Below are 13,571 nucleotides of genomic sequence, written 5' to 3' on the forward strand. Positions count from 1 at the left end.
CGATCATGAACAAGGGAAGAAAAATTTACAGTAGGACTTCCTGCACCACGGCTGTACTAGAGAATTTAAGCCCTTGCTTCTGGGCTCTGATCTTCAACTGAAGAATCGGTTGACTTTCAATGGCTTGAAACACTGCCAAGGACAGCTCCCACTCACTAGGATCCAAGGTCTGTTGGCTAAGGAAGACTGCTGGAACATTGTCGACTCCAACCACAAGTGCTGCTGTAAGGGCCAGGAGATGATGCTCTGCCCAGAGAAAGAGCAGGCGGGCTTCCTGAGCCACAGAAGCACTCTCTGTTCCTCCCTGGCAACTGACATACACCACCGCTGTTGTATTGATGAAGACAACTCAAATTGCTTGGCCCACCAGAGTTGACTGCAATTTTACCAGTCAAACGAATGATCTGCAGTTCCAATCGGTTGATGGACCATGTTTGTTGAGAAGGTGGCCAACGGTTGAATGGGACAACGGTTGCAATGGGTTCCTCAGCCGCAGAGACTGGCATCTGTCGTCTCAATTACCCAAGGCGCAATCTGCAGCGGTGTGCCCCTGGAGAGGTACTGCGGAAGGAGCCACAAATTCATGCTGGGCCTGGGCCTCCAGAGTCTAAGGAAGAGCTGACTGTAATGCTTTTGCCAGTGGAACCTAAAGGGAGAGCAACACAAGCTGCAGAGAATGCACATGTGCCCTCTTCCATGGGACCACTTCAGTGGAGGGCGCCATGGACCCTAGGACCTGGGACAGCAGCTTTGTCCAGAAGACAATAAACCTGAGAACACAGCTACTGTTGGCGTGCCTCTGGATGAGAAGCTCAGCCAGCTGCCACGTTGAACAAGACCCCTAGATATACCAGGGACTGTGACGGGGTGAAAGTTCTTTTTCTTTGTGGCAATACACCAACCAGTCCAGGCCTTCCAGGACTTGGACCACTCGATCCACTGGGCGCCAACCCTTGGCCAACGAGAGAGCCCTGATCAGTTAATTGGCCAAGTAGGGCCAATCCCATCTTCCTCAAGAGAGCTGTCACAACCACCACTACCTTGGTGAAGGTACAAGGCGCCGGCGCCAGCCCAAAAGGCAGAGTTGAAACTGGTATAGATTTTCTAGAACATGAACACAGAGAAATTCAGGATGCAAGTAAGCCCCTGTGAGAACCAGAGAGGCAAGGAACTGTCCTGAGGCCACCACTGCTATGACAGACAGCACTATCTCCATGTAAAAACGCTGGACCTTGAGCGCTGTATTCACATGAATAAGATCCAGGAGTAGTCTCCAAGCACTGGAGCCTTTGTTTGGTGCAATAAAGAAGAGCCCGATTTCTGAGACGGCATCGATTCCATGGCCTGAATATCCAACAATCATTGTACAGTGGCATGCACTGTGACCGTTGGGTTTGAACGCCCTGCGATGGAGTCCATAAACCAATTTGTCAGAGGCTGAGAAAAGGCCAGCTTGTAGCTTGACTGAATGATGTCCAGGATCCACTAGTCAGACGTGATGCGTATCCAGGTCTGCAGAAATACTATGAGTCTGCCTCCTTCGGTCCGGTGTCAGCATACCTGTATAGCAGAGGGAACTGCACAAGAGGTGGAGGGCTGGTTACATCTGGAACCAATGAACCTCTGCCTGTAGTTCTGGGAAAAGCTCTGAGATGTGGAACTGGAAGAAGTGCGGGAATGCCTAGAACCTCAAAAATGATAGCATCCCGAATCTCCAGAAGAATAGGTTTGATGGGGTGGATCTTAGGATAACAGTCCACCACAGAATTCATGAGGTCATCCAGGCCTTAGCCAAAGAAAAATTGCCCCTGAAAAGGAAGTCTTGCAAGAGTAGCTGTAGAGGAGGATACACCAGCCCAGAGTCGAGCCATAGCAAACTGCGAGCAGACATTGAAGATGCTGACGCCTGAACCAGAACCCAGATAAAGACATACAGAGCATAAGTAACATCAGCTACACCAGAGAAGAGAAGCTGAGAAGGTTAAGCCATTATTTGCCAAAGTGCTCAACTGGAACAAACCAGCGCTAGAGACAAGAATGTCACCGAGGCAGCTGGGACCTCGAGAGCCACTGTTGCAAAAGCAAGGAGGAGGGCTTCCACTTTGTGAGGAACTGGTCGTCCTTCTGGGGAAAGAGCAAGCTCTACAGGCGGGATGGCCTGCACCTGAGCACGGCGGGAACAAGAATACTAGCAGCCAACGTAAAGAAGGAGATCGAGAGGGCTTTAAACTACAGAGAGGGGGAAAGCCGACACCTGACCTGATGACGCTTCGGACAGCAGTATCAAGAAAAGATGCTGAATGGGCTGACTGCAGGGAGGAGGACGGGGGTCCGATGGAACTCACGATCAGACAGCGAGGGAAACACCAGGTAACAGCAACTTGCTGGGAGAAGTCTAAGGGGAAGGGGAGGTAAGTCGGGAGGATGTCCTCAAGCAGATTGACAGACTGAAAAGCGGCAAATCATCGGGTCCGGATGGGATCCACCCAAGGGTTCTAAAGGAACTAAGTCAGGAAATAGCGGGCACAATCCAGCATGTTTGCAACCTATCCTTGAAAACTGGAGAGGTACCAGAGGACTGGAAACTGGTGAATGTCACACCTATCTTTAAGAAGGGATCGAGAGGTGACCCCGGGAACTACAGGCCGGTGAGCCTGACTTCAGTTATAGGGAAGATGGTGGAAGCAATGATCAAGGACAGTATTTGCGAGCACATCGAGAAAAATGGCCTACTGCAGACAAGCCAGCACGGATTCTGTAAGGGAAGGTCGTGCCTGACAAACCTTCTGTACTTCTTTGAGGGAATAAGCAGTCAGGTGGACAAAGGGGAACCCATAGACATCATTTACCTCGATTTTCAAAAGGCCTTTGACAAGGTGCCACATGAAAGGCTGCTTAGGAAGCTGTGGAACCACGGGGTGGGCGGGGATGTACACAGATGGATCAAGCACTGGCTGTCAGGTAGACTACAGAGGGTCGGAGTAAAGGGCCAATATTCTGACTGGCGGGGAGTCACGAGCGGTGTGCCACAGGGATCGGTGCTGGGGCCGCTACTCTTCAACATATTTATCAATGACCTGGAAACGGAGGCAAAGTGTGAGGTTATAAAATTTGCAGACGATACCAAGCTCTGCGCCAGAGTTAGGACCAGGGAGGAGTGTGAGGAACTGCAAAGGGACCTCGATAAGCTGGAGGACTGGGCAAACAAATGGCAAATGCGCTTTAACGTAGATAAATGCAAAGTCATGCACATAGGGAAAAAGAACCCGTTGTTCGAGTATAAAATGGGGGGGAGATTGCTGGAAGATACCGGACTTGAGAGAGACTTGGGTGTGCTAGTGGATCCATCCATGAAACCATCCGCACAGTGTGCAGCAGCCTCGAAGAAAGCCAACAGGATGCTGGGCATCATCAAGAGGGGCATATCAACCAGGACGCGGGAAGTCATCATGCCGCTGTATCGAGCGATGGTGCGCCCACATCTGGAATACTGCGTTCAATATTGGTCGCCGCACCTCAAGAAGGACATGGCAGTTCTTGAGAGAGTCCAAAGGAGGGCAACGAAACTGGTAAGAGGGCTGGAAAACTGCCCATATGCTGAGAGACTGGATAAACTGGGGCTCTTCTCTCTGGAAAAGAGGAGGCTCAGGGGGGATATGATAGAGACCTTCAAAATACTTAGGGGCATAGAGAGGGTGGACAGGGACAGGTTCTTCAGACTAAAAGGGACGACAGGTACGAGGGGGCACTCAGAGAAACTGAAGGGAGATAGGTTCAAATCAAATGCAAGGAAGTTTTTTTTCACCTAAAGGGTCGTGGACAAATGGAATGCGCTCCTGGAGGAAGTGATCCGGCAGAGTACAGTACAGGGATTGGACAGATTCCTGAGGGAAAAGGGGATCGTTGGGTACTGAGGGAGGTGCTGGGGTGTTGCATAAGTATAGACAGCTCACCAGGTCGTGCAGGTGCAAGGCCGGAGGGTTAGGACATTGATGGGAAGATAGGACTTCGATGAGAAACCTAGGGGGGCAAGGGGGTCCCTTCTGGTGATTAAGGCAGGTCATGACCTGTTGGGCCGCTGCGGGGGCGGACTGCTGGGCGGGATGGACCTCTGGTCTGACCCGGCAGAGGCACTGCTTATGTTCTTATGTCTATGGAGAACGACATCCTCACGGTGGGCCTGCATATCTGGGAGTACCAATCCACCTGTGCTTGGAAGGAAGGAACGCTTAGACACCTGTGCAACCGAGGAGCTCTGCCAGAGGAGTCCATGCCCCAAGAGCAGACTGTTGGGAACAGGATGCCAAGAAAATGCACTCACTCCACCATGAAAGAGGAGGAAGTAGAAAGAGCTGGCTGCGGGTTCAAAGTGTGCTCCTATAGAGACTCAAAACAGATGCAGTAAGGCAGCTGACTGAAAGAATTACAGAACCATGGGATTCTCCCCAGACAATCCAAGTGGAAGCATCTCATTATCCCTACCTTTTTCATTTAACTGTGGATGTCAACATCCTAGGCACAAATATTTGTAAAGTTGTTGCCAAACAGAAGTCCATTTCAGTGACAATCCTGAAGACTTGTTTAGATCAATCACAATATTTACCTGCCCTTCTGAATTGCTGCCCCAGGCATACACATCTCCAGCAGATGATAAAGCAAGTGTGTGCTCTGCCCCTACTGCTATATCTTCTATAGAGATCCCAGATAATACTGGGATTTGCTGAGGTCTGTTGTGATTCCGAGCTCGTCCTTCTGGTAAGCCAATCAGACGATCTAAAAATGTATGAAAAACATTTGAATACTGTAGTCAAAAAAATTCACATGTTCTCTCAATTCATTTAACACAGTTATGCTGAGAAAAAAAACATATCAAAATGAAAACTCTGAGAGGAATGGAGCCAGTTGATGCTTAAAGTTGAGCATTGTTCATGTTATAAGCAACTTTTTCTATTAAATTACTTCAAGTTCTCTTTGAAGATAGAAAGCCATAGCTTCAACAGGTCTAAGCAGGATTACTGACTACATTTGGAGGTTATTTGTTTAGAACTTGAAACCGAGCCTCTGGTGACTGGAATTGTAAATGGCAGGGACCAGAAGCTAGAGGGGCAGCAAATCTATGCCTCCAACACTCTACCAGTCCATGCCATTTTTTCAATATTTTCAGCACTGGGTCTGTAGAGATAAGACAGTTAGTTCAGTTTGTGTATCTTTGTTGCCTTTGAAACATCCTAGAGCAGATACTAAATGCACTACATTTGTGGTTCTGGCCCAGGAACTTGTAGCAGGCCTTGCGATGGACATCTGCCTGCATACTGGGCAACACTTGAAGCCATTAGATGGTTTGTTTGTTTTTGCTATCAGCCAAAAATCACAAGCTAGAAAACCAAATTTCTTCTGAAGATGACCTAAAGAAAGAAAAGGAAATAGCAAAAAGGTCCAACAGGAAAGTATATCAAATGGAAAAGATTAAAAACAAATACTAAGGAGGTCATTTTAAAAATATGTATGCGTAAATAGCAATCTCAGAAAACCACTTTTATACCTGAGAATCCCCACCAAGCCAAGATTTCAAGCAGGGCATGGTTTGTATATGGCCTGGGATGGCTGAAAATGTTTTCCCTCACTTACAATAGGAATACACATATACACAAACCAATTTTTTCTTAGGCATGCACAGATTTTGAAAAAGTGCTCGTTTTAGCCAGAATTTTACACAAGGGATTAAAGAAGAATTCTCCCCAATTCTGTGGGATTTTATTTTTTTAATTTGTGCCTCCAAATTGTTAAAAAAAGTATTTTAGCTTATTTAGTTCATTGACAGAACTTTTACCTATAGGTTTGTAAAATGTGACTACTGTGGACCAAAAAAATGAGTGCTATTCTATAAATGACTCTCTGAGTCATAAGACGTTCAGAAAAGAAATAAAAACCACACTTTTCAAGAAATTCCTAAAACAGAAATAAAAACACGACCACTAAAAGCCCTCAAGATCTTCATATTACATCTCTAGCTATGCTCTACAATTCATATAATTCTGTCATTCTGTAACGCTGTAATTCTTTATTCATTGTAATTCTGTCCTTAAACTAACCTTTTGTAATCCGCCTTGAACCGCAAGGTAATGGCGGAATAGAAATCCCTGATGTAATGTAATGTAATGTAATGAGTTGGACAAAGAACACAGAAGTAGGAATGGACTATAAACTTTTCTGCACACAAGTGTAGAATATTGGCAAAGCATCAACAAATAAAAAGACCTGATACAGAGCCATGTTTGGCAGATAATCGCCTGTTTGGCAGATAATCGCCTGCTTCAGGGGTCTGTCATAAGAACATAAGCAGTGCCTCCGCTGGGTCAGACCATAGGTCCATCCTGCCCGGCAGTCCGCTCCCACGGCGGCCCAAACAGGTCACGACCTGTCTGAATCACCAGAAGGGGCTCCCTTGCCACCTTGGTTTCTCATTGAAGTCCTATCTTCCCATCGTAGCCCTAACCCTCCGGTCTTGCACATGCACGACCTGTTGGGTTTCTATACTTATTACCTGATTAGCTTTCTATACCTGTGTTACATCCCAGCACCTCTCTCAGTATCCCACGATCCCTTTATCCCTCAGGAATCCGTCCAATCCCTGTTTGAATCCCTGTACCGTACTCTGCCTGATCACTTCCTCCGGTAGCGCATTCCAAGTGTCCACGACCCTTTGGGTGAAAAAAAACTTCCTTGCATTTATTTTGAACCTATCTCCCTTCAGTTTCTCCGAATGCCCCCTCGTACTTGCTGTCCCCTTCAGTCTGAAGAATCTGTCCCTATCCACCCTCTCTATGCCCCTCATGATCTTGAAGGTCTCTATCATATCTCCCCTGAGCCTCCTTTTTTCCAGAGAGAAGAGCCCCAGCCTATCCAACCTCTCGGCGTATGGGCAGTGTTCCAGCCCTTTTACCAGTTTCGTTGCTCTCCTTTGGACTCTCTCAAGTACCGCCATGTCCTTCTTGAGGTGTAGCGACCAATACTGAACGCAGTATTCCAGATGTGGACGCACCATCGCTCGATACAATGGCATGATGACTTCCCGCGTCCTGGTTGTTATGCCCCTCTTTATGATGCCCAGCATCCTGTTGGCTTTTTTCGAGGCTGCTGCGCACTGTGCAGATGGCTTCAGTGATGCATCCACCAGCACACCCAAGTCTCTCTCAAGTCTGCTGTCTCCCAACAATGCCCCCCCCAATTTGTAGTTGAACGGGTTCTTTTTCCCTATATGCATGACCTTGCATTTTTCCACGTTAAAGCGCATTTGCCATTTGTTTGCCCAGTCTTCCAGCTTGTCCAGGTCCCTTTGCAGGTCCTCACACTCCTCCCTGGACCTAACTCTACCGCACAGTTTGGTATCGTCTGCAAATTTTATAACCTCGCACTTTGCCTCCTTTTCCAGGTCATTGATAAATATGTTGAAGAGTAACGGCCCCAGCACCGATCCCTGTGGCACACCGCTCGTGACTCCCCGCCAGTCAGAATATTGGCCCTTCACTCCGACCCTCTGCAGTCTACCCGACAACCAGTGCTTGATCCATCTGTGCACATCCCCTCCCACCATGTGGTTCCACAGCTTCCTAAGCAGCCTTTCATGTGGCACCTTGTCGAAAGCCTTTTGAAAATCGAGGTAAATGATGTCTATGGGTTCCCCATTGTCCACCCGACTGCTTATTCCCTCAAAGAAGTACAGAAGGTTGTGTCGGATGTGTTATGCCAAAAGATGTCAAAGAGCAGAGTTTGCATCCAATAGCACCCAGTGTACTACTAAAGAGAAAGGCAAGAAAACCAAACTGTCAGCCTCACAGCGGGTGCTGCAAAGTTTGAAAGCTTTGCAAACACACCATTGATATCTCCTTTTATAATAGCCAATTATCAAGTTTCCCCTAAAATATACTATTCATCTATTAGAGGCCAAGAGAGCCAGGGCAAATTATACTGATCATTTTAGCTTACCTATTACCTAAATAATTGTGAAATAATATACCTACTAGTGTATATCACAAATGAATAGAAAAAATCATTGAGATACTAGAAAAAACCTTTCAACAAAAAACTAGGTAGTTAGGTTCATATTTCATATAATTTCTGTGAAATTTAAGCGAATTGTAGAATTATTCCCTGTTGAATATCTTGGACTCAAGGAGGACATACAGCCTTCAAAATGCCAAAAATGTAATTACCATAAATTTGCTACACAAATTATAGCAAAATAATATAGAGAAATTGTAGGAAGAACAGCAAAATGGACAATAATCTGATTTTACTGTTCCTGTGATCTTCAGTTTATTTTATTAATTTCTTATATACCACCTGCAAGCCCAAAAGCTATTAAAGCAATTTACATGCAGGTACACCTATTATTCTGTCCCTCTCACAATCCGAATTCTTTGAAAATCAAGATAGTAAAACTAATTATGACAGCATCACAGCGATGGGCGATTTTGTCCTATACAGCAGTGTCTCGCAAACTTTTTCGATCCGGGGCTCACTAAACCTAGTGTCCCTGGCTCGAGACACTCAGAAGTGCGCTGGCATTGGCGTGATGATGTCATGTGCATGCATGATGTTAGCGCGCAGACATCAGCGCATGCACAAAGGCCCTTTAAACGGGGCCTGCGCTGGAGAGAAGGGCCGGCAGAGAGAAGAAGTGCCGGTGTCGGGAGATTGATTACAGGACGTGCCTTTCTTTACGAGAGGCACGTCCTGTAGACAGTCAACCGGCGCCGGACCTCTCCTCTTCCCCAGTGTACCACAGCACACCAGAAATCTCAGGAGACACACTGGTGTGCCATGACACACAGTTTGTGATACACTGCTATACAGGAACCACAGTCCAGCTTTAATAAGGTTAAACAGCTTTCAACAAAATAAAATGAATGAAAATCAAATCCTTACCTTGTCCAAAGGTGTATACATGACCATCTTTGGTTAATGCAACAGAAAACTGTGTCCCACAGGCAACCTTTTTTATTCCAATCCCACAGAGAACATCTACTTTCTAAAAATAAAACATATTTACAGTATGCAAAAACTTCCTAAAACCTTTCAAGTTCCTTCCTGAAAAGATATATTTTTTTTAAAATTGCATTTACAAATCAAAGCTAGTTAAACCAAAAACAAATACTTTTCCATTTTACTTTTATTCTACCTTGCTGTCCAAGGTTGCTCAAACAGTGTACAACGAGACCTATCTAAATAGTAAACTAGATTTGTGGTATATTAATAAACCGAGCATTTGTTTTCTAATGTCTAAGAAATGAGCTGGCCAGCACAGAAAAACAATTAGAGGTTCAGCAGTGATTTTCTGCGCTAAGCTGCTCACTTAGCTTCCTGAATTCAGGAGAATCAATAGATCCTTAGATCTTCTGACTGGAAATTACTCATTGTTCCCTCTCTACGTATAATAGGGACTAAGAGGCATGACATTTTTTCCAGTGGTCGCCTCCCCCAACTATGGAATACTCTTCCAACCCCAGTAAGAGAAGAAAATAATCTAAACCACTTTAAAGGCCAACTTAAGAGCCATTTATTTAAGGATGCTTTCAGCATTTAAAATCAAAGTTCCTTTTTAGTTTCTCATTTAAAGAAGCTAGTTTCAGTGCCCCCTTACCTATCGTTCCTTCCTTATTTGTTTCCTATCCTATTTCAATTGTATTTCTTCCCCACTTCCCTTCTGTTTCTTGTAATGTCTTGTAGTTGATGTTCTTGTCTAGTTACGCCATTTGATTAATATTGGTTTTTGCTCTTTTTTAAAATTGTTATTGGCATTTTTTATTTTTATCTGTTTTCCCCATATTTTACTCTGTATCTCACTTAGAAGTTGGATAAGCGACATTATCAAATTTTAATAAACACTTGAGAACTTGAAAAACTTGGCCTAAATGTAGAAACCTCAAGCTCCATATTAAAAGTGATTTAACAGCGAGCAAACATACAGTGGAGATGTACAAACAGGGTGCTGATTTGTTTCAAAACTCTGCTTTATTCACTCAATGACTCAACATGTACATGTTTCAGCTCCAACGGCCTGCATCAGGAGTCTTTTACTTTGCAGAAAAACAGATGGTACTTATTGAAACCTCAGCATAAACAAACTTTGTATAGTGAGAGTGTATCAACACATCAAGCGCTTTTACAAAAAGGAAGAAAACTTGGTAAGGTTTCGATAAGTACAATTTGCTTTTCCTACAAAAAGACTCCTGATGCAGGCCATTGGAGCTGAAACATGTACATGTTGAGTCATTGAGAGAATAAAGCAGAGTTACAAAACAAATCAGCACAACTGTTAGTTTGCTTGATATTGACCTTTGGCGGTGACTCTCCTGTTCAGTAAGCAATTTGACAGACCAGAAATGGCTCCTGACTGATTAAAAATCATTTGTTTGGGGTTACCCGTTCATTTCTGCAGCACTTAACTGGCTAGTGCCCAACTAAAAGCTGGCTATTTTAGGGGCGTTCAGGTGGGCAGAGTCAGCAATTGGCCGTTAAGTGCCAATTTTCAGCACTTAACTGGCCAAGGTAATCGCATAAATAAAACCGCATAAAAGTCAGTCTTATCTTTATGTGGTTCGTCATAGCTGGTCAAGTGCCGAATATCGTACTTAATTGGCTATGCTTCTGCTGGCTTTTTAAACTTGGAAGTTCAATGCTAGAGCTCGTACATGGCACAATATTGAATTTCCAGGCATAATGCCAGTGACATCAACAAGACACTACACGCTGCTGGCTGAATATTGATTCCCCTCAATTTTAGGATCCCATTTTCAGACCAAAAGGAGGGCACCTACAACTGGCAGAAATTAAGCATTCCATATAGGTGCCTAAATTGAGGTGCTCGGTTGTCTTTGAATTTGGGTCTAATAATTCATAAAAATATGCAATAATCCTTTTTTTATGTTTCTTGGTATGTTTGATCTTCCTGTAATTTTCCTTTAGATTCTTCTTACTGGAGACTACAAGGGAAATTTTTTAATTATAAAATCTCTTTAATGAATGAAAAGATTACCTTATGACTTATCCTATTTCTGTACAAGCTTTTAATTGCTTGTTAATTTATGTTAAAAATTTCCAATAAAATTAAAATTTTAAAAAATGTAATAACATCTTAGAAAAGTATTCTATCTTTAGGGGGTCTTTTACTAAGGTGGATCACGAGTAGATCGGAGGACGTCATAATGGTTAGACCACACCTAGAATACTGTGTCCAACACTGGTCTCCATACCTCAAGAAGGATATAACTCTGCTGGAGAGGGTGCAGAGGCGAGCCACGAAACTAGTCAAAGGTATGGAGAATTTGAGCTACAAAGAACGCCTCGGAAAACTGGGACTGTTCACTCTCGATAAGAGAAGACTGCGAGGGGATATGATTGAAACTTTTTAAATATTAAAAGGATTTGACAAAATAGGCCAGGAAGCAGAACTACTGACTTTTTCAGATGTGACAAGGACAAGAGGTCATAGCCTGAAACTGAGTGGCAGCAGGTTCAGGACAAATGTCAGGAAGTTCTGTTTCGCACAGAGAGTGGTGGACGCTTGGAATGCTCTTCCGGAGGAGGTTGTGACAGAGACTACTGTTTTGGGTTTTAAGCGCAAGTTGGATGCACACCTCCTTGCAAATCATATTGAGGGATACGGGAAATCCGAGTCTCCCACAGGGAGCACATAACTGGGCCTCCACGTGTGCGGGTCGCCAGACTAGATGGACCAAGGTCTGATCCAGTGAAGGCGTTTCTTATGTTCTTATGTGCGCTAGCCGATTTTGTGCACGCTTAAATGCTAATGTGCCCATTATAGTCTATGGGTACGTTAGCATTTAGCATGCGCTAATGTTTAGTGTGCGGTAAATCGGCTAGCGCACCTTAGTAAAAGACCCCCTTAATTCAGAATGATTCCAATATATTAGGCTAAAAGCCCAATCAACAGGAACCTTATCAGGTTACTTCATACCATTAACTTTGATTTTTCTCAGATATACACCATTCACATTTCTCTCAAGCAACAGAAAAAGTTATCTCATATGTGCTACACTGTTCCCTAATAAAGACACTAACCTGTGGAGAGGATTTAGCTGTGGAATTTCCCAAGCCAAGCTTTCCATAATCTCCATCTCCAAAAGCCCACACCATTGAACCATCTGATGACACAGCTAAAGTATGATTTAATCCACAAGCAACCTGTTTAAAATAAACATTTCCTTATTTTGTATATTCATGTCCAATGCTGCATTTGAACAAAGTGGCATCTATCCTGATATTCAAAAGCCTAAACCAGATGAATAAATGGATAAACTACAGTCATGTGACGGATCAAATTTTCTTTCAGGTTTGTTCTGGTCCATAATAAAAAAATAAAACATAAGAGAGGAAACAAAAGACCTAAACTCTGCAAAACACATTTTGTCAATCACCTAAGTAATTTTTGGATGTTTAAATGCTTTTCAAATATTATTGCATGGCCCATAAATCTACAGTTCTCCATCTGAAGCAGTTTTTAGATATCAAGAAGATCGTCAAGGAATGATTAAAATAGGGGACTTTTTGAATAATTCAGTCGTTGAATCACACTAAGCTTTTTCCTTAAATGATATGCCTTTAATTTCTCCTTGCAATATAAGTTGACTACCCCCACTGTTATTGTGGTCTAAGAAAGGGGATTAAGATTTGGTTATATTATTTAAAAAAAATATTTTTCTTTTTATTTCCTTCTTGAATTATTTTCCTTTTCTGTGTTTCATGTAGCAAGGTGTATTCTTGTGAATCTTATTTGAAAGTTATAAATAAATTAAAAAAAAAAAAAAAATCTACAGTGCCCTTTGGGAATTGTATAAACAAACAAACCATAAGAAGAAGAAGGGAAAAAAAACTCAACAAATTTTTAAATTGAATCAGGTTGGGCAGACTAGATGGACCATTTGGGTCTTTATCTGCCGTCATCTACTATGTTACTATCAGATATTTTAGAAATTCTTCAAAAAGCCAGTAAAGAATGAATTATATACGAGTATATATGCCAAATTTATTTAAACAGCTACTAATTTTGATTCTCTGCGGAAAAGCAGGATTTGTAAAACTTATGATTGGACGACATCATTTTGATGGATCCTGGGCTGGGGAAAAAAGTGTGACAAAGGACTATGGGCTGAATTCTATAAATGGCACTGAAAAATTGGCACCGACTAAAAACATGCTAGGTACTATTCTATAAATAGCACTCAAAGTTTATGTTCAAATCTATTTTATTAAGCAAAAATAAACACAACAGTAAGAACAACCATGTTATGCATTTTCATCTACAACCGCGGAGGACTGGACTCTTATGCCCTCCCCGGACCCACCTCACCCCCACCCCACAGCAAAGAATCCCCCACCCCCCACCCTCCCTTCCCCATCCCCCCACAGATACAGAAACTCGTAGGCAGGGATCAGCAAAGACACTTAGAAGCACAGAGTCAGAGGTGAAGTCTATTCAAAACACGGCTACGACTCTCAGGAGTCAAAATGTTCAAATACAGAGTCCAAGTGTGAACAAAGTCTCTGCT

The 13,571-nt window shown here is 43.5% G+C and overlaps 1 protein-coding gene across 4 annotated transcripts in view; it reads right to left on the reverse strand.

The window, feature by feature from the left end:
• Positions 1-13,571, reverse strand: part of HERC1 (HECT and RLD domain containing E3 ubiquitin protein ligase family member 1) — a 423,490-nt gene that overhangs the window by 34,908 nt on the left and 375,011 nt on the right. For all 4 annotated transcript variants that reach the window (XM_033919754.1, XM_033919753.1, XM_033919752.1 and 1 more), the window contains exons 67-69: positions 12,085-12,207; positions 8,929-9,031; positions 4,604-4,773 (exon numbers count right to left, since the gene is read on the reverse strand). In XM_033919754.1, coding sequence (XP_033775645.1) covers positions 4,604-4,773; positions 8,929-9,031; positions 12,085-12,207 — 396 coding nt within the window. The remainder of the gene's footprint in view (positions 1-4,603; positions 4,774-8,928; positions 9,032-12,084; positions 12,208-13,571) is intronic.

This window comes from Geotrypetes seraphini, chromosome 14 (assembly GCF_902459505.1).
Source record: "Geotrypetes seraphini chromosome 14, aGeoSer1.1, whole genome shotgun sequence".
Taxonomy (NCBI): Eukaryota; Metazoa; Chordata; class Amphibia; order Gymnophiona; family Dermophiidae; genus Geotrypetes; species Geotrypetes seraphini.